The sequence below is a fragment of the Babylonia areolata genome, chromosome 5 (genome assembly GCF_041734735.1).
Source record: "Babylonia areolata isolate BAREFJ2019XMU chromosome 5, ASM4173473v1, whole genome shotgun sequence".
NCBI lineage: Eukaryota > Metazoa > Mollusca > Gastropoda > Neogastropoda > Buccinidae > Babylonia > Babylonia areolata.
Window position 1 is genome coordinate 49,685,531 of NC_134880.1, and position 22,500 is coordinate 49,708,030.

Genomic DNA, 22,500 nt, shown 5'->3' on the forward strand with positions numbered 1-22,500 from the left:
CACGTGCGCGCGCACGCACACAAACCAACACATCCACATAAAAAACAGCCGTCAAAAGCTATCGCCCCCCCCCCCAAACACACACATACGCACACACCTGCACATATACATGCATATAAAACATGGGCGTATTTATGACCATCATATTTGTAATGTCCATGCTCTCTCTCTCTCTCTCAGGATATTCGGATTGTTTGCGTGAGCACCCCCAGCCATCCCCCTCCCCCCATCCCCATCCCCAACGACACAATTCCGTATTCCTCCCCTAACAAACTCACACTCAGAGATATATTTAGAAATTTGAAAGTTCACATCTCACACACCCTCACTCCCCTCCCCCCACCCAACACAAAAAACATTCCGATCCCCCCCCACCCTCTCTCTCTCTCTCTCACACACACACACACACTGAGTACAACACCCGATCCCACCCAAATCTCTCTCACACACACAGAGACACAGACACACAAACGCACTCGCGCGCGCACACACACACACACACGCACATACACACACACACAGAACCATTGGCTGTGTGTCTGTCATGGTATATCCTGGCCTGTTTTTGGTGGGTGACCATTTCTGCAAGCCGGTCATCATCACATTAACCATGACTTTGCCCCGCCGATAATTAGTTAATTAATTTATTCAGACTGCACGTGCAGTGTTGTGACACGGAGTCTGGGGACTGTCCAGTTCACCCACCCACCCACCCCCTTCGCTAAACAAAAACCCACCCGGTCATTTCAAATTGCATCACACACACACACACACACACACACACACACACACACACACACACACACACGTTCTTCAAGTCTTCCAGTTATTATGCCAGTTGTTGATGCTGTAAACAACCACAGCTGTTAAACCGCGACAGCATGTTTCACACTCAAGTCAATGCCAGTGCAGTCGCTTTACCTGATGTCTCTCCACTCATCATCAACACTGTGCTGCAGGTTTCGTTGCGTCGAGAATCTAGAGGAGGTTGGTACCGGCGAGGGGAAGGAAAGGAAGACGGAAGTGATTCGAAGTTCGCACACACACACACACACACACACACACACACAAAACACACACACAAAAAAACCGAAAATATTAATAAAGCAAGTTGTTCACAACGCGTGCGTGTGTGTGTGTGTGTGAGAGAGTGAGAAAGTACAATCATGTCAAGGCTGCACCTTAGGCCAGAGCTATCACAAACAGCGCGCCTTCTTCCATCCACGCAAAGTCCATTTCTAATTGCCTGTTGGATGTTTCATCATTAAAAGTAAATGTCCACCCGCACCCCCCACCCCCCACCCCCCCTCCTCACTGAATGACGACCAGTCTTGTGCTGTGGTACTGTTCTCACATCGATGGCTTGGTTTTTAAATCACATATGATGCCCGTCTTCTGCTGTCGTGCTGCCCCATCAATGGCTTGGTTATTAAGATGACACTGACTATGCAGAGGTAACTGCTGTAGTAGATGAATGTTTCATGGATTACAGAGAAGGTCGGCACTGACGGGGCAATGTCACTGTGGCCACTGAAAGGCAGTACAGTACACCACTGGCCGTGTGTTTGAGCCCCGGGTCGGGACACCTGGTTGTATGCGTACATCAAGCTGGCATTGGGAGAGATTCTTCCATCACGTCATCAAAAGCAGCGTCTTCGCCCCCCCCCCCCCCCCCCCATCCAATCAAGGAAGTGGGGGCCAGTCACGTGCTCTCTACTCGTCCAATCCAGACCGGAGGGGCAGGAGTTTAGTCAGTCACGTGATCTCTTACCCGTCCAATCTAAACCGGAGGAAGAAAAGTGGAATCAGTCACATGACTTCCCGTCCAATCCAGACCGAACGCGGTGGGGGTGGGGGAGGGGCCAGTCAGTCACGTGATCTCTTCTCGTCCAATCCAGGCTGGAGGGAGAAGAGTCAACTCAATATCATGACTTCCCGTCTAATCCAGACCGGAAGTGGGGAGGGGAGCCATCACACGTGATCTTTACCCGTCCAATCCAGACAGGAGCGGGGAGAGGTGGGAGGGAGAGGGTGTTGGGGGGGCGGGGAAGGAAACCAGTCTCACCTGCACGGCAGGCGACCCGTCAGGCAACACACCCAGAGGAGGGACAGCACCCAGCTCACCCAGCACCCCCAACCCCGCAGCATCAGGCAGCAGGAAGGGGGGGACCCCCCGAAGAGGTCGTCATAGACGCTGAGGGAAGTCCTGTTCGCCACGCGCGCCATGGAGGGGTCAAGCCGCACCACGTCCTGCAAAGCACTCAACGCCGCCACAGTGAAGTTGCTGTCCCCGGTGGCCAGCAGGTCGAACACGCACGAGTCGAAGTAGAAGTCCACAAGCCCCGCCCCCCGACACGTCACTTCCGCCTCCTGGCGGGTCACGGTAACCTGGCCAGAAGAAGAGCTCGAGCCTTGTTGTCGCTGCTGTTGGAGACGCGTGGCCTGCTCCTTCTTGTGGGCCAGGTAGCGGCGGTAGTCGATGAGCTCGGAGGGCGGGCATCCCTTGGAGCACAGCTCGGGCTCGGGGCTGGTGCTGCCCTCGTGCGCCAGGTCGCGCGGCATGTGGATGGCGAAGGTGAAGTAGCGGCCGATCTGGCGCACGATGAGGCGTGTGGCGATGTGGTCCAGGACGATTTCCACGTGCCGGTTGGGCGACACCTCCTCCAGCCGCACGCTCCGGTAGTGCCCGTAGTGCGTGTGGCCGTCCTCGAAGGCCCCAGGGAGCTCGTCCGTCTGCGCCTGGTACGTGTGGTACTGGTCCCAGCCGCACTCGGGCCGGCTCTTGACGATCACCGTCAGCTGAAACACACACACACGTAGGACATATTTATATGCTTGAATAATCCACGAGCGTCTGTGACTATATTAATGTTACATGTCTGTCTGAGTGTCTATGAAATCAGAACTCATCTAATTATCGTAAAAACCCATCAGAGGAATCACTGACACTAAAAGCTAAACACAACAAACAAATAAAAGCAAAAGCAGAAAGTTGTGAGCACATGCAGGATATTCCAAAAGACACTGCTATGGACTGCGAACTTTAAAGCACTCATATAATATATATTTTGCCAGTTCTGGTTGGAAACAGCTTAGTGCATGTGTGCGTGCCTGAATCTGATCGAATGGCACAGGAAACGAATGAATGATGAGCGCCCAATGGCAGCCGTCAGTCGGCTCTACCCAGGTAGGCGGCCCCTTGTGCAAATGACCCTGAGTTTGTAAAGCGCGAAGAGCTTGGTCTCTGACCGAGCATAGGCGCTGTGTAAGAATCCACATCATTCATCATATGTGGCTGTTGTCAAGTATTGAAAGACGAAGTCCATCTACTTGATCATTGTGTAAAATTTGACAAGAGATTTTTTTTTTTTTATTAAAGGATATGTATGTATGTAAGTATGTATGTATGTAGACGAAATAAACAAATTACCAACATACACATACTTGTATTGCCTTGTCTTTGATAAACCTGTGAGGCTTCATGACACATCACAGTTTCAGTGTTAGTTCCAATGAGGTATTCGACCAGGTGCGGACTGAGCCATATAAACTACATCACTTCTGCTTAGAAAAAAAAAAAAATGCAGCAGATACCTGATATACACACAGCACAGTGCAATATCAGCTCTCTTCTGTGTGCTTATGAATGAGAGTGAATGAGTGAGTGAGTGTGTGTGTGTGTGTGTGGGAGGGGGGGGCGCGGGGGTGGTGGTGAGGGTGTGTGTGTGTGTGTGTGTGTGAGTGAGTGTGTGTGTGGGGGGGGGGGGTGAGGGTGTATGTGCGTGTGTGCAACTGCATGAGCCGTCTGTGTGCGATCAAGTGAGAGTGGGTGAGAGAGTGTGTGTGTGTGTGTGTGCGTATGCGTATGCGCGCGCGCGTCTTTGAAAGAGAGAGACAGAGAGAGAGAGGGAGAGAGAGAGAGAGAGAGATCAACCTTTGTGATACATACATCTTACATCTTACACACCAGCTAGAGAGCGAGAGAGCAAGACACAGAAAGAGAGACAGAGGGGGAGACAGACAGACAGACAGACAGACAGAGAGACAGCCAGCCAGCCAGAGGCAGTATAGACAGAGAGCTCAGTTATCGACAGAGGAATGCCCAAAGAGGCATGTGCAGGAATGCACATCTGTCAGTTGAGGAATCAGCTCCCTCCCACCCTCTTCCACACGCCCTAACCCCCCTCTCCCCACACCACCCCCGAACCCATCCACTCTTCCGCCCCCAACTCCTTCCCCCCCCCCCTCCCCCCGCCCCCCCCCCCCTCCCCATCCTTCCCACTGCCACCAGCGCGGCCCCAGTCAGTCTGGTGGGGCTTAGCTCCCGTCTGAACTTTCACACACTGTTCCAAACCCCGCCACAACCCTACACCTTACGTGTCGGCATAAAGGGGGGTGGGGGAGAAAGTGAGAGAAGGGGAGAGAGAGGGAGCGAGAGCTGAAAGAGAGTTGAGGGTAGGGGGTAGAGAGACGAAGAGAGAGGGTGGGGGTGAGACAGAAAGATATATATATAATAAAGAGTGAGACAGTACAGAGAGAAAGACGAAGACCGGACAGAGAAGGAAGGAATGAGAGAGACAACGAGAAAGAGGAAGAATCAGTTCAGCTATTCAAGAAGTCGCCACAGCGTGTGGACATATCCATATACGCTACACCACATCTGCTAAGCAGATGCCTGAGCAGCAGCGTAACCCAACGCGCTTAGTCAGGCCTTGTGGAGAGAAAGAAAAAAAAGGATGCAAAAACAAATAAATGGATAAGTCGTCAAATTAATGAATCAATAAATCCAAATAAAAAATAAGTAAGCAAATAGATAAAGAAATAAAATGAAATGTAGAAGAAGAAAATAATCATGACAAAGAAAGACAAAAGGAGAGAGGGGGGGAGGGGAGAAAAAGTAAAAGGGAGAGGGGGGGTGAAGAAGGGGCAGAAGCTGAAGAAGAGATGGAGAGACATAAACAGCTCTCCATGAACAGACAGGTTGAGACAGACACAAACAGAGAGGGAGAGAGAGGAGAAAGAGTGTCAGAGACGGAAAGACAGAAAGAGAGACCCAAAGATAGAGACGGAAATACAGAAAGGCAGCGCTTGCCAATCGTGAATTTCAAAAACACTTGCATGATCGAACAAACAAACCAACCAACCAAATAACCACACAAGCTAGCAAGGAAACTCTCAAGACAGTCAGTAATACAAAAAGACAGACAGTAAGCACTCAAGTCAGTCAAAAATGCAGACAGACAGACAGACTGGCAGACAAGACAGCCAGCCAGCCAGCCAGACAGACAGTAAGCACCCAAGTCAGTCAATAATGCAGACAGACAGACAGACAGACTGGCAGACAGACATACAAACAGACAGTAAGCACCCGAGTCAGTCAATAATGCAGACAGACAGACTGACTGGCAGACAAAACAGCCAGCCAGACAGACAGACAGACAGACAGACAGTAAACACCCAAGTCAGTCAATAATGCAGACAGACAGACAACCAGACTGGCAGACAATACAGCCAGACAGACAGACATACAGTAAGCACCTAATTCAGTCAATAATGCAGACAGACAGACTGGCAGACAAGACAGCTAGACAGACAGACATACAGTAAGCACCTAATTCAGTCAATAATGCAGACAGACAGACTGGCAGACAAGACAGACAGACAGACAGACAGACAGTAAGCACCTAATTCAGTCAATAATGCAGACAGACTGGCAGACAAGACAGCCAGACAGACAGACATACAAACAGACAGGCATTAAGCACCCATGTCAGTCAACAATACAGACAGACAGACAGACTGGCAGACATACAGACAGTAAGCACCCAAGTCAGTCAATAACGCAGACAGACTGGCAGACAAGACAGCCAGACCAGACAGACAGACCGACAGTAAGCACCCAAGTCAGCATGTAATGCAGACAAACAGACAGTCAAACAAACAGACAGTAAGCAGCCAAGTCAGGCAGGCAGACAGACAGACAGACAGACTGACAGACGGACGGACGATGTGCCAGCTGAGGGCAGGGTAGGTAACTCGACACGGACACGGGGTCCTGAGCGTTATCAGCTGTTGTGTGGTTCAAGTCATGCGCAGCTCCTCTCCTCTCCAACACGCCCTCTCTCTCACCCACCTCACTACCACCAACACCCGCCTCGTACGCGCACACGCACGCGCGCGCGCGCGCACACACACACACACACACACACACACACACACACACACACACACACACACACACACGTTTTCTTTTTTTTTTTCAAGGAATGGATGTCAAAAATGCAGACAGACAGACAGACTGGCAGACTTTTTGACTTCAAGAAAGAAAAAAAAAACCCACACTATATCAGTACATGTTTATTAAAGATCATTTTGACTTTACCCATCACTTACACGACACACACCCGCGTGCTGGCGCGCACACACATACACGAACACACCAACACACACACGCGCGCTCGCGCGAGCGCGCGCGCACACACACACACACACACACACACACACACACACACGTGTTTCAAGCCGAGCTACCAAAGTCTGTTTCCATGCTCTACAGAACCATTAGCAGCAATGGCCCCAAAGCACGCAAGAAATCCGTGGACCGTACAATACAGCTTCCACACACGGACACGCAATACAAGCGGTAGTGGAACCACGATAAGAAACCAACCAAACTTCTGCCCCGGAAGCCCCCCGCCTCCACCCCCCACCTTCCAACCACGTACGTTCCCCCCCCCGCCCCCCCTGCCCCACTCGCTCCATCCATCCACGGGTAGGTAAGCCACCACACTGTAAACAACACAGTCCATCTTCACTGCGCGCTAACATTCCACAATCGGTCGTCAATCGTTCTCTGTCTCAGGACTTTACTCTTGGAGCGATGTCCCTCTACAACTATTGTTGCACCTAGCTCTTTTGACGCGGTTGAACAAATTGCATGTCTTGGCAGCCCCGATCGGCTGGACAATGAGCAACAATTAAACAATTGATCTAGCTCTTTCACGTCTGGCCTGAAAACCTACCTCTTTCCAAAATAGCTCCACCATGTCCTCCCCCTTTTTTTTCACCTATAGTTTCTCTAGCGTTCTATCATTTACATGTATGTAAAAGTTATGTCTTCCATCCGTCTGTTTCAGAGATACACATGCGTGTGACAGTTGGGTGTGAAAAGGTTTTGATATGCCTCTGGAAAAGGTTTAGCACACACAAAATCATCATTATCATATTTCTATTATTATCATTATCATCATTATTGTTATCATCATTATTATTATTGTTATTCAATCGTTTATCTACAATTATTATCATTATTGTTATACGAAAATTGAACGAGCAGCATGCAAAAACAACAAACCAACCATACTACAGACAGCAGATAGTCCACGGCAGTGAAATAATCTGACCCTGGTAATATTCTATGTACACGGATCCACAGTCGAAGGGAACCAATATAAGGACACAGGACAATAACAGGTCGGAAACTGCACTGTAGCGACGCGGTCTTCAAGAAAAGAGCAGCCCGATTTTCACATGGTGAATAATGTTGTGATGAGGAGTTAAACACAACACACTTGTAATAACCGTATAATATTATAACTCTCTCCATACTAACGGCGAAAGAGACGACGTTAACAGCGTTTCACCCAGTTACCATCATCAAAATATTGCAAGCGGAAGGCTCTTATACTGAAGAGGTGAATGTTGACAAAGAATACCACAATTCTGACGACGAAAATTAAAGGTTGGGTCATTGTGACACCCACTGGACATCCGAGGGGTCTGTGTAGAGGAGAAGAGAGGACTGGCCGTACTGAGTGAGTTAAAGGTTAAAATGGTTAGATGTTCCATGGCATTTTTCGGCAGTTATATTTTCAAGTTGGTGTCAAAGCGTGCGGACTGATCCATATACGCTACACGACATCTGCTTTGTAAAAACAAACAAAACTAAACAAAACAAAACAGCAGTATCAGTATCAGTAGCTCAAGGAGGCATCACTGTGTTCGGTCAAATACATATACGCTACACCACATCTGCCAAGAAGATGCCTGACCAGCAGCGTAACCCAACGCGCTTAGTCAAGCCTTGAGAAAAAAAAAAAGAAAGAAAAAAAAAGAGCACTGATCACGCCCTGAGAAATGAAATCATATTCACTGTGTCTCGAGTTCAACATCCGAAGGCGGGGCCCAGTCCTCTCTTTCCGTCGTCTTAACATTACTCAGTACGGCCAGCCCTCTCTTCTCCTCTACACAGACCCCTCGGATGTCCAGTGGGTGTCTCAATGACCCAACCTTTAGCTTCTGTCGTCAGAATTGTGGTATTCTTTGTCAACATTCACCTCTTCAGTATAAGAGCCTTCCGCTTGCAATATTTTGATGATGGTAATTGGGGTGAAACGCTGTTAACGTCGTCTCTTTCGCCGTTCGTATGGAGAGAGTTAACATTACTCAACCAAAAGTCAGGTACCCCTTTATAGTGGAGTGATGGCCTGGAGGTAACGCGTCCGCCTAAGAAGCGAGAGAATCTGAGCGCGCTGGTTCGAATCACGGCTCAGCCGCCGATGTTTTTTTCCCCCTCCACTAGACCCCCAGTGGTGGTCTGGACGCTAGTCATTCGGATGAGACGATAAACCGAGGTCCCGTGTGCAGCATGCACTTAACGCACGTAAAAGAACCCACGGCAACAAAAGGGTTGTTCCTGGCAAAATTCTGTGGAAAAATCCACTTCGACAGGAAAAACAAATAAAACTGCACGCAGGAAAAAATACCAAAAAAAATGGGTGGCGCTGTAGTGTACGAACGCGCTCTCCCTGGGGAGAGCAGCCCGAATTTCACACGGAGAAATCTGTTGTGATAAAAAGAAATACAAATACCAATACATCTGGGTGGAGTGAGGAAAACCGGAGAGAAATGTCTTTCCTAAGGACTCAACACCATGCCGAAACGGGGATTCGAACCCTGATCTCTGGTGAACACTTGATCAGAAGTCCAATGTCTGACTGATTTTGCCACGGCAACTCCTCACGGGACTGAACAACAACCAAAAACTCAAAATTCAAACCGACGCCTAAAATAAACAAGCCTTTTTCTTTCTTAGTGCATTATGATAAATCAAAGATGTGTGCAGTCCCAACCTGAACTGGAATCTACACATTACAACTGATTGCACGGTTCCATTAAATCTGGGTAAACACAAATTTGTTCTTAAAGGGAAAAAAATCAGCATTCTCAAAATCTCCCACGTAATACTGTTCGAGGCATGCTATAAAAAAAAAATAATAATCTGTAGCAATCGATGGGTCCGGTGGATCTGTAAAAATCCGGTTCGTATAAAGGACTAGAACCCGTGGACATTTGCTCACCGATATCGCTCACAGACAAAGGTCCTGGTACAGAGAACGGGTGACGGCTGATTGTGGAATGTTAGCGCATTACCGCAATGGCGCCGCTTTCCTCTGACTGGCACTATCAGCGCAAATAGTCCGAAAGCACGAACTTTGGATAGTCCAAAAGCGCAACCAGTGACGGGCCAAAACCTGATCACATAGTAAAAATAGTTTAAAAAAATAAATTTAAAAAAAAACAACAACCCGAAAGTACGCCGGTCGAGTGAGTGGATGTTGTTTCCATTCCATTCATATCAGTTCTTTTCCAATGCGAGTCTCGCGGAGTGGTTGGTGTGAGTGAAAGCATATTCCATTAATTCCACCACCTCAATTCACAATTATGGATAACAAGAACCAAGTGTAGTTTCAATATCTGGACAAGGAGATAATACTAATTATAAATACAGACATGGAGCTTTCCAAAACGCTGCAAGGTGGTAATACTAATCATAAATACAGACATGGAGTTTTCCAAAACGCTGCAAGGTGGTAATAGTAACTATAAATACAGACATGGAGCTTTCCAAAACGCTGCAAGGTGGTAATAGTAACTATAAATACAGACATGGAGCTTTCCAAAACGCTGCAAGGTAAACCCAGACTTATTACAGATAGTTTAATATAATTTCCAATCAGTTTACCGTATATCGGCATGGACACGGCAGGCCTTTAAAGTAATCATTGTTATAACTGCCCGCTCTAGAATCCGCCATTCGAGCTTTGGGGGTATACACAGTGGCGCATTTGAGCTATCTGAAGCGCCCTGATCTTCAAGAATATAGCAAGTCGTCTTAATGAATAAATAAATCTCTGGGCGTGCTTTTAGGCTGCAGTCTCGAACGAAAGAGCTATTAGAAGAAATGAAAAGAAAAACTGACTTCTTCTCTTCTTCTTCTGCGTTCACTCGTATGCACACGAGTGGGCTTTTACGTGTATGACCGTTTTTACCCCGCCATGTAGGCAGCCATACTCCGTTTTCGGGGGTGTGCATGCTGGGTATGTTCTTGTTTCCATAACCCACCGAACGCTGACATGGATTACAGGATCTTTAACGTGCGTATTTGATCTTCTGCTTGCATATACACACGAAGGGGGTTCAGGCACTAGCAGGTCTGCACATATGTTGACCTGGGAGATCGTAAAAATCTCCACCCTTTACCCACCAGGCGCCGTCACCGTGATTCGAACCCGGGACCGTCAGATTGACAGTCCAACGCTTTAACCACTCGGCTATTGCGCCCGTCGAGAAAAACTGACGTTTTGGGGCTGCAGCCCACACATGAAAGCAACATGTCCATACCACCGAGTCATCAGAGTACAACACAAAACCTGAAAATTTGTCCTGTACATGTGTGCACAGTTCGTCCACAATACTGATTAATTACGTCATCACAGACTGACCGATCCATCGGAGCTGCAAAACTTGATCTGACACGTGACCTGCTGATGCAGCGAAAGGATTGTGTCCCTTTATTTGCCAGTCTTTAGCGGTTCTGATCCAGTTAACAATAACCTCAGCTGATTGACACTGTTTTAAAATAAATGAATAAATAGTTATAATAATAATAAAATAATAATGATAATAATAATAATAATAATAATAATAATAATAATAATAATAAAGAAAACAACTGAAGAATGCGTTAATTTTGTAGAGTATGAAAAGGCCGTTAAATTGGTGAATACATTTTGCGGAGCACATGCGGGAACTTTTTGTTAAAAAACAACAACAAAAAAAACCACACACATAATCCCGCAAGAATGCCTCTCAAACCAAAACACTGATTTTAGTTGCATCTTCATTCCTTATTCATCAGATAAAAAGAATAAATAACTCCAAAGCATATAATAATGCCTTTTTTTCTGGTGGAAATAGTTCAGAAAATGTTACGAAACTTTTCTCAATAATTGAATCAAAGATATGTCTTCTGTGGAATATTTTTGTACATGATTTAATTTTCAGCAATGAATTCCACCTCCCCATATGAATATATACATAAGAAAAATATATCAGCGAAAAAAATATCACAGACCTGAGGAAGAAAAAAAATTATATGCATATTAGTTATAACCAATAGGTTCTAAAGCGATCTTAAGTAATGATGTGCAGGTTGGTGCTTGTAAGCTCTGTTGGTGGAGTTCCGGGCACGCATTCAGAACGATGAAATTAAACCATGGACATCCCACATGGAAAGCGGCATTCTCGCTGTCTTGTACTGTCCGCGCTTTGGTGGTGTCAATAGTCGTGTTTGATAGGCACTATATACTTTCCTGGTATAGTTATCCCTGTCGGACATTATCTTTCTACCTATTCTGTCTCACTTTCGCTTTCTCTATCTGTCTGTCTGTTTACTGTCATCGCGTCTCCGTGCTATGGTGGGTGTGGGGTTAGAATGCACGTTTCTAGCAGTTGAAAGAAAGATTGAATATTGTAATGTTGATATGATTTTCTCTTCAATTTACCTTATCTGTTTTCTTTCGCTCTGGATAGAGCCGGGTGGTGGTGGAGGGTACCTAGAATGGAGAATGTGATGGTCCTGAAGTTGGGACGTCGAATGTGGTGATACATGTGATTTCAATGTGTTTCTTTGTTCACAAATTGCTTCTGTTCTACTCCCTCATTAAGGCGAGGACTGTTTGTAAAACAAAACAAAACAAAGAAGCTTATACGTGGTTTTCTATTGCTGACACAATCGAACACACAGAAGAAAAAAAAAATAATGAAAACGTTTAGGGCTGGATTTTTTTTTTTTTCTTTTTTCCCCCCATCATCTTCCCGTTTGTATTTTTGTTGTGTTGTGATGTGTTGTCTCTTGCTCTTTGTCACAACAGATGTCTCTGAGTGAAATTCGGGATGTTCTCACCAGAAGAAGTGGAGAGCGCGTCGCTACAATGCAACGACATTGTCTTTCTAATTTTTTTTCCCCTGTCTGCATGTATACGTAAGTGGATTTTTTCTGCAGAATTTTTGCCACTGACAGGGGTCTTTTTGTTAGCGTTAAGTCCATGCTGCACACGGGATCTCGTTTTATCAGCTCAACCAATAGACTAGCGAGAAGACCACCACTCGATCCAGTGGAAGCGGTGGGTGTAAATAATAATAATAATAATAATAATAATCCCGTCCGTAAAATTAATGGAAATCGAACCGATGTATATTTGCATGCTGCACACGGAACCTCAGTCTGTGGCCACACCCGACTGTTGCAGGCAGAAGAAATGAATGACATGAGAGGTATGGGTCCCATATATATATATATATATATATATATATATATATGTGTGTGTGTGTGTGTGTGTGTGTGTGTGTGTGTGTGAGGTCAATGGTCCCTTAGTTATCTGCCTGTCGTGCGAAGAGTGACGCCCCTTGATCTATTCCCTGCCCCTGTCTATCCCCCCTGCCCCCGCCCCCACCTGTTCCTTTGAGGACCCCCTCCACCTGAAGCGCTTCTTCACCCTCCTGAGGGAAGTAACGCCGTCGTGTTCAAGTTGCACTTTTAATATGTAAATTCTTTCTCTTTTTGGGGGAGGTAGGGGGTGAGGTGGGGCTGACTGGGAGGTGGTGGTTGGGTGGGTCTGTCATGTTCTGCTTTCAGCCTGTCGTGTTCTACCAGACCCCCGCACACCCCCTCCCTCCCCCCAACGTCCTTTCAGGCTCTCTCGCCTTCGTGCTCAGGGTCCAAGAGAAGGGCTGCAACACTGCTTTCTTTCATTTCATTTTGTTTCAGCCATTAGCCCCCTGCGCATCTTTCGCTTTGCTGTATTTTAAGTATTTACTTGTTTGTTTATTTTGTTACATCATTTTCTTTCTTCTTATGTTCATGCTTTACACAAATCTGGGACAGGCAATGAAGGCCTGACAAGTGCGTTCGGTTTGTGCGAAGGTCAGGCACCATCTTCGTTTCTTCTTACCCTAAGCAGGCGTGGTGTGGCGTATAGGATCAGTCCGCTTGCTTTGACCACTGATACATACATACATACATACATATATATATATATATATATATATATATATATATATATATATATATATATATATATATGTTTACACTATACATGTCTATGGCTTTGACAGCACCTTGAAAGTGGCACTGGTGACTAAGTGTGTCCAAAGTAAAAGTTGTCTGGACATGGTCTGGGACTCCAAAAGAGTCGACGAACAGACATCACCCGTATGATATAAAAGACACAAATCTTGTCCCTCAGCTCTTTAGTGAGTTTAAAGTTCTAGAGGATGCAGATGACAAATACCTGTTCACCATAAACGTTATTCTCTGTATACAAGCATCACTGTCAATGAAGGCCTTATAGCTATCGGATATATCGTGGGGTAAGCAATATGGGCAGAACTCAGAGACTTAGCATTAACACAAAAGACATTAAAATTTTCACATTTGAGATAAACCATACCGGCAAACAAATGGTCTGTATGAGAGGGGAAACGGTTTTAAGAAGACGGTTGTGAGAAGAGAGGGAAGAAAGTGGTGAGAGGAGAGGGAAGAAAGTGGTGAAAGGAGAGGGAAAAGTGCTCAGAAGTAAAGAGGGAAGACTGTGCTCAGAAGAGAGGGAAGAAAGTGCTCAGAAGTAAAGAGGGAAGACTGCTCAGAAGCGAGGGAAGAAAGTGCTCAGAAGCGAGGGAACAGTGCTCAGAAGAGAGGGAAGAAAGTGCTCAGAAGTAAAGAGGGAAGACTGTGCTCAGAAGAGAGGGAAGAAAGTGCTCAGAAGTAAAGAGGGAAGACTGTGCTCAGAAGAGGGAAGAAAGTGGTGAGAGGAGAGGGAAGACAGTGCTTAGAAGAGAGGGAAGAAAGTGCTCAGAAGTAAAGAGGGAAGACTGTGCTCAGAAGAGAGGGAAGAAAGTGCTCAGAAGTAAAGAGGGAAGACTGTGCTCAGAAGAGGGAAGAAAGTGGTGAGAGGAGAGGGAAGACTGTGCTCAGAAGAGAGGGAAGAAAGTGCTCAGAAGTAAAGAGGGAAGACTGTTCTCAGAAGAGAGGGAAGAAAGTGGCGAGAGGAGAGGGAAGACAGTGCTCAGAAGAGAGGGAAGACTGTGCTCAGAAGTAAAGAGGGAAGACTGTTCTCAGAAGAGAGGGAAGAAAGTGGTGAGAGGAGAGGGAAGACAGTGCTCAGAAGAGAGGGAAGAAAGTGCTCAGAAGCGAGGGAAGACTGTGCTAAGAAGAGAGGGAAGAAAGTGCTCAGAAGTAAAGAGGGAAGACTGTGCTCAGAAGTAAAGAGGGAAGACAGTGGTGAGAAGAAACCAGTACAGACAGAAAAGTAGCTGAGAAGAAGAGAGCAAGCATACAGACAGACAGACACACACTTCCACAGATACGGACACAAACAGAGAGACAGACAGACAGAAACAGAGAGACAGAGAAAGAGAGACAAGCGGAAACACTACACGGGAGACACAGCAGCAGGCAAGGCACAAACCGACAGAAGAACCGACTGACTCACCTTGCTGGTGGCCGTGGCGTCGCCGGCCGCTCCGAGCACGGGGTGGTTGGTCACCTGCACCGTCAGGTACTGGTTGTTGACCAGCGGCCACGCCCCCTTCACCCGGCACGTCTCGAAGCGCTGGTCGAAGGTGCGCAGATGGGGGTCCCCGAAGAGGCCGCAGTGGGCCTGCCCCTGGCCGCCCTGGTAGCGGCACTGCGGGGGTACGACGCGGGGCGGGGGCGGCCCCCGGCTGGGGTCCACGGTGCGCCCGTGCACGGAGCAGTTGAGGTGCTGCATCTGCTGCTTGACGCCGTTGCGAACGCTGTAGTAGCGGATGTCGCCCTGGCAGCCCCTGGAGCTGTTCTGGATGCACGACCAGTACGTCCTGAGGGCCACGCACATCGACTCCCTCTGCAGTCCCTCCCCCTCCTCCCCCTCTTCTTCTCCTTCTCCCACACCACCACCACCACCACCAGCGACACCCAACCCTCCTCCTCTTCCGCCTCCCCCCATGGGAGGCACCTGTGCCCCGGCCCCGGCGGAGAGGTGGAGGGTGTCTTTGGCGGAATTGAACTGTTCAAAGCACTGGTCGATCTGGCAGTGACTGCTGCCCTGTAGGGAGAAGGCTGACACTGCAAAAACACAAGGCACACGCCCCCTTCGTTAGTGACACAATTCATTCACCAGTCAACGCAGATGTACATGCACTGGAGTATGATGTGTATGTTACGTGTTATAGTGTTGTGTGTGTGTGTGTGTGTGTGTGTGTGTGTGTGTGTGTGTGTGTGTGCGCCTACAGTACGTAGGTAAATTACTGTTAGAGTGTTTGGATGGATTAAGTGCGGGCTTATACAGTCATGTACATTGTCATTTTATAGTGTTTATAAATGCATGTTTCACACGTCGGATTTTACACTGTACAATCGTACATGTTTTAAACGGAATGTCGTAAAGCAATACTACTACTAATAATTGTTATCATTATTATTATCATAATCATCATTATTATTATTAACATCATCAATATCAATTATTGTTCTCATCAACATCATCATCATTACCATCCACCAGCCCAATTGATCCATCAATCAATCAATTCCTTCCACAAGGCGCCATCTATCCCTCGATCCATCGGATCAATTAATCAACGAACACACAGACATTGAAACAGTCGTGCCGGGGTCGTCTTAAAACTACCGACAGGTTAAGGCTGGCAGAATGCAGACCCAATGAATCCAGTAACACAAAGAAAGAAAACAAATTAACGAACGAATGAATACCAGAGTAGATAACTTTTTTTTCTTTACAATGCAATGATTTTTTTTTTTTTTTTTTTTGATTTTTTTTTTTAGAAAAACAAATCAACAAACAAATGATGCAGGCTAATATCTTGAGCTCCAAAGTTAATGAATGGCAAAACAAAACCGATAAATGAAATTAATAAACAAGTAATACAAAACAAAACACAGAAATGAATTCACTGAGAACAATCAGCTGAATGTCACACAGTCTAAGCTAATAACAAAAGAAAAATAGAAAGAAAGAAAGAAAAATGGCTGAATTCATGACATGACGAAAGAAAAGAATTGTTCCATAACAGAGTGACTGTCAAGATGAACACACACACACACACACACACACACACACACAAACACACACACAACCATAAATAAATAAATGAGGAAAAAAAAGACGAATAAAATACGTTTCCCGAAACTTGTCTCCAACATACACGGATCCCTCCTCCATCCCCCACCCCCCTTTCCTTCACACCAGTCGCATCCTCTCCTGCTGCCCACGTGATGACGTAAAAGGTTATATGTCCTGTTAGCTGTTCTGTTTCCGGCCACGGGGCAGTGAATTCATACCCACTGTATCTTCCAGCACAGGAAGGCGGGGCCTAATCCTCTCCTTCACCTACTTTAAAACCTTCCCAAACTGAGGTCAGGTGCACATTCACACCTGGGTGGAGTGAAGAAAATCGGAGTGAAAGTGCCTTTCTCAAGGACACACTGCCATACCGAAACAGTGACAGACCTGGAACCCTCATCACTGGCGAACACAGGATCATAATTCCAACGCCAAACCGATTCTTCCATGGCGTTTCCCAGTTGAACGCAATAAATCATCGACCCTGATAGGACGACAACGCTGATGATGATGATGGTGACAACGACAACGACCAAATTGTGCGGCTTCTGACAAGGACAGTGCAAAATACAGTGAATAGCTGTCAGTGAGAGCTGAGTAAGACGTCATGTAGCGAAGTGTTGAGTGTAAAGACCTCATGGCAAAAAACCCTTAAGGTCAAGTTGTCCGTCGCTTGGGCTGAAGGTTGCGATGCATGTGGGGTGAGTCTTGGACGTAAAGTACACTGGATAATGGCTATAATACACACATCAGCGTTCAGCCTTCGCTCCAAGCAATGCCCAATCCTTTGGTTTCCTCCAAACAAGAGAGACAGAGACAGACAGACACAGAGAGAGAGAGAGAGAGAGAGAGAGAGAGAGAGAGAGAGAGCAGAAGGGGGACTTCACAGCATCAGAGAACAAATGAACAAAAGGAAGGGTCCTCTCTGCCTTCTCGGGACAGCACGCTGAGGCCTGTAGTTTCCTTACACTGCTCCTACACACGTACCGAGTTCTTCTTCTTGCGGCGCAAAGCGGTTAGAAGGGGACATGGAGGGAGAGAAGAAGATAACTGAAGGGAAGTGGGGGTGTAGTTGGGGGTGGGGGCTGGCTTTGATGGTGGGCAGTGAGTCGTGGCCCCTTGTAGCCTGCCACCTATTGGGGGGCACAGTGGCGGAACGCACTCGTTCTGTGCTCCACGACCTCTGTGTGTAGCTGCTGATGGACCCCCAGCTGCAGTGTATACCTGGCGTTTCTGGCCATCCTGGACCTTGCCTCCTTTCCCCTCTGTGTGTGTGTGTGTGTGTGTGTGTGTGTGTCTGTCTGTCTGTGGGGAGGGGGAGATGGGGGGGATGAGTGGTGTGTGTATGTGTATGGGAAATGTATACTGTTTGGGTGCGTCTGCATGGAGGGGACACTGTGTGTGTGTGTGTGTGTGTGTGTGTGTGTGTGTGTGGTGTGATGCTATCACCAGCCTTCTGTTTCATAACCTGCATACACTCTGCCAGGTTCGTTGTGGCAACAGTCACGACTGGTTGCTGCAGGTGAGTGTGTGTATGATACATGTGTGACATAGAGAGAGAGAAACAGAGAGACAGAGACGAAGACAGAGAAAGATGTGGGGTTATCTGAAGTTACAGCTTCGTGTATAAACACAACATTCCCGAACGCGTCCCACGACCCCCTAAAATCCCTGTAACCTTGGCCAGGCCAGAAGGGTCAGGGTGAGGGTCAAGGTCATCTCAAATGCTTTAATCCTCGTTCACACTCTCCTTCACTGCTGCACTTCTTCCTTCCTCGGACAGAGGTCCAGCTGATGATCGATATAGTCAGATCAATCACATGCAGCTTTATCCAGTGGCTGTGGTGCTCAGACGGTTCAGCTATCGATCGGCCTGTGGTGTTCAGTGTCGGGGCAGGCGGGAACGGGGTAGGGGGTGGAGGGTCAAAACTGAGCTTATTATGACTGTTTCAGTGTCAGCTTCAAGCAGGGTGTCAAAGGGTGCTGTCTGATGCATATACGTTACACCACGTCCTGTGCACAAAGCAGATGACTGGACATAAATCCAACGCAGTGGTCAGGCCTTGAGACAACACAGCGACGTCCCTGATACCCACCAAAGTTTGAAGACTACAAGTGAACGACAAACTACCCGACACCCTTCTGGGGTGGAGACTGGCCACAGAGACCGAAAGGCCACTAACCGTAACCCTTCCAAGGTAAAGACTGACTCTATGAACTGAAAGACCAACAACTCGATTTCCTTCCAGGGTAAAGACAGACCAGAAGGACCACCTACCCGACACCCATCCAGGGTAAAAGATGACTCCATGAACTGAAGGACCATCTACCAGACACCCGTCCATGGTAGAGACAGACCACAGAGACTGAAGGACCACCTTCCCGACATCCTTCCAAGGTAAAGACAGACCTGAAAGACCACCTACCCGATACCATTCCAAGCTAAAGACAGACCAGAAAGACCAACTACCCGACACCTTTCCAAGGTAAAGACAGACCAGAAGGGCCACCTACCCGACACCCTTCCAAGGTAAAGACAGACCAGAAGGGCCACCTACCCGACACCCTTCCAAGGTAAAGACAGACCAGAAGGGCCAACTACCCGACATCCTTCCAAGGTAAAAACAAATCAGATCACAGAGACTGAAGGACCAACTACCCGACACCCTCCAAGGGAAAAGACTGACCAGAAAGACCACCTACCCGATACAATTCCAAGCTAAAGACAGACCAGAAAGACCAACTACCCGACACCCTCCAAGGGAAAAGACTGACCAGAAAGACCACTTACCCGATACAATTCCAAGCTAAAGACAGACCAGAAAGACCAACTACCCGACACCTTTCCAAGGTAAAGACTGACAAGAAAGACCAACTACGCAATACCCTTCCAGGGTAGAGACAAACCACAGAGACAACTGCCCGACACCCTTCCAGGGTAGAGACAGATCACCTACCTGATACCCTTCCAGGGTAAAGATATTTGTATTTTTCTATCTGTTGTGTGTGTTTCTGTTCTTTGAATATTGTCATAACTGAATCAAAAAATTATTCAAAAGAAAACAAAAACGACTAAAGAGACTGAATGACCATCTACCCCTCACCCTTCCAAGATAAAGGCTGATTCCATGAAGTGAAAAACTAAACTGCCTGATACTCTTCCAAGGTAGAGACCAGCTCCGTGAACTGAAGGACCAGCTACCCGACACCCTTCCAGGGTAAAAACATACCAGAAGGACCACCTACCCGATACCATTCCAAGGTAAACACTGACTCCATGAACTGAAGGACCAAACTACCCGATACCATTCAAGGGTAAAGACAGACCACAGAGACTGAAGGACCACCTATCCGCCACCCTTTTAAAGTAAACTACAGTTGAAGGACCACCTTACTCGATACCATTCCAAAGTAAACACAGTCAGCAAGGTTGAAAGAAAAAAAAGCACAACTGAAGGACAAGGACCACCTATTCGATACTGTTCTAAAGTACACTACAACTGGAGTGCCACCTACTCCATACTCTTCCAAATTAAATACAGCCACCGAGGCAAAAAAACAAAACAAAACAAAAAAACAACAACAAACCAAAAATCACAAGTGAAGGACCACCTACCCGGTACCCCAGCCAGGGTGCAGACAATCAGCAGCACCAGCAACAGAAGCAGGTGTCGAGGAGCCAGAGGTTGATGGCACGGGTGGACAGCGACAGTGGCGGTGGTGGTGGAGGTGGAGGTGGTGGTGTGAAGGGGGTGGATGGTCCGACACAGGCAGGGGGCCCCCATGCCCTTCCATGCAGAGGGCGGGGGGCGGGGGGCGGAGGGTGGTGGCCTCCCCTCGCTGTCACCACCGCTGTGACACAAGATACAAACACACATGTCATATACACCACAGTCTATACCCACAGCTCTTACTGGCGAAGAGTTAATGTTTCAACAAGCACAGCAATGTTACAACCACGACTCACACTCTCCCTCATTCTTTCACATCACACACTGTTTCCTTTTTTATTATTATCATCATCATCATTATTATTTTAATACTTTTTCGTTGTAATTTTATAATCCTGGCACAATAATTTGGCGAGCTTCTCTTTCACCATGTTATCCCGGGGGTACGTGTTGTTGGTCATCACCCCCACCCTCCGCCCTCTTCCTTCCAACTCCAAGGTACCATTTGTAAGGTACTCCGCCATAGGTTCTAAGTGCTGAAACCTTTTAATGATTTATGTATATATATATATATATATAATTTATTATTATTATTATTTTATATATATATATATATATGTGTGTGTGTGTGTGTGTGTGTGTGCATACTTTTTTGTATGTGAGTGTACATATACATATATGCTTGTGTGTGGATGAGGATAGTTTTGTAGAAAAGTGTGTAAATATTCTTGCCTTCTTTAGAAATTGTAATTGCGCTTTGAACTCTCCAAGGGAATAAGCGTCTTGAAATGCACTTTATTACTATTATTTATTATTATAGTGAGTAGGATTTTTTTGTTTTTTGTTGTTTTTTGGGGGGGTTTCTGGCGTTGCCACGCAAAGGATCACGCAGTGCGCTTTCTTCAGGGTCACAAATTTTAAAAGTAGGTCAGACGGCAAAAGCTGCTGCTGACAGTGAGTGGACTAAAGAAACGAGGCGCACGTGGTTCTGTCAACGTTTCGTCATGTTCCCCTTGCTCGCGCTGTGACAGTGACCGTGTGCACAATGCTCCACAGCTAAAGACAAACTGGACAATAAGAAACGGCATGTCCATCCTGGGCACTTAGATCGTTTATAACCCGCCCCCTTCACACACACACACACACTCACACACACACACACACACACACACACACACACACAGAGTAACACTGTGTCCGCCATTGCGCACGTGGCTGACCCAACTCAACACAAACACCTGTGGTGTGCAAAGTCTTTGGTTCCTGTCACTGAACTGTCAAGCTGACAAGAAGTAAATCTCGCTGTGTTTTGTGCACCTGCGCACAATTGGACACCTGTGCAAGAGAGACGGAGAGACAGAGAGGGACGGAGTAGAGAGAGAGCGTAGACCGATGTCGTCCCAAGGTCTTCATTCCCCTACCCCCTTAGCTCACTGACACACGCCGGGCACCATCCCACACATCAAATATCAGACGTAAAATTGAACATTTCCCCTCCACCCCTCACCCCACACACACATCGATACAGGGACACTGGTGGAGACTAGAAAGAGAACCGGGGCACCCCGAACAGGGCACGTAACACAGACTCGGGCACACAGGCCGGCATCCACAGGAGCAGCAAACACCACAGCGTTGTGCACACACGCGCCCGTGCGCGCGCGCACCCACAAACATACACACACATGCACGAACACACCATGCAAAAATCACAGGCACTGAGAGGTTTCGACAAGAAGTAGCGCCAATACTGAAGTGTGCTGCAGTGCAGGACCAAGTCTTTCTGTTTTCCCTCCACACAACTGGGCCAGGGGGGCGGGGCCTGTGTCCGTCACTTGCCTGTCAACCCCGCCCCCATAACACACCTGTCTTGTGCAGAAGAAGGCAGGGGAAAGGTTGTGTGACACCTATCTCACTCCCCAGGTAAGTATGGGGAGAGGAGAAGTGAGGGCGGGGGTTAAGATTGGGCGGGGGTTTAGGTGGGGGTTGGAGGTATGGAGTAGGGATGGGTGGAGATGAATGGGGTGGGGTGGGGGCGGGGGGGGAAGGAGTTGTGGAGCACTTCACACCTTGGCCAGGGCAGGGGTTGACAGGGTTTGTACTGATTGTAGCTGTCCCTTCTGCTGTGGTTCTCCGTGTGTGTGTGTGTGTGTGTGTGTGTTTATGTGTGTATCTGTGTGTGTGTGTGTGTGTGTGTGAGAGAGAGAGAGAGAGAGAGATCATTTGTCACATTTTTTTTCGTGTCGTGTCTTCTGATCAAAGATAAAGTGCATCATTGAAAACGTCAAGTAAGAAAAACACTACCAAAGCAAGACACGATCATGCAGCAGGCTGTAGGACAGGCAACCACAGGACAGGTGTCC

The 22,500-nt window shown here is 47.3% G+C and overlaps 1 protein-coding gene across 3 annotated transcripts in view; it reads right to left on the reverse strand.

The window, feature by feature from the left end:
- LOC143282134 (repulsive guidance molecule A-like) overlaps nt 1–22,500 on the reverse strand; it is a 64,686-nt gene that overhangs the window by 1,962 nt on the left and 40,224 nt on the right. For all 3 annotated transcript variants that reach the window (XM_076587660.1, XM_076587661.1, XM_076587662.1), the window contains exons 2-4: nt 20,083–20,318; nt 14,835–15,448; nt 1–2,799 (exon numbers count right to left, since the gene is read on the reverse strand). The exon at nt 1–2,799 is cut by the window's left edge and continues 1,962 nt beyond it. In XM_076587660.1, the coding sequence (XP_076443775.1) occupies nt 2,062–2,799; nt 14,835–15,448; nt 20,083–20,318 (1,588 nt within the window). In that variant the 3' untranslated portion in view covers nt 1–2,061. The remainder of the gene's footprint in view (nt 2,800–14,834; nt 15,449–20,082; nt 20,319–22,500) is intronic.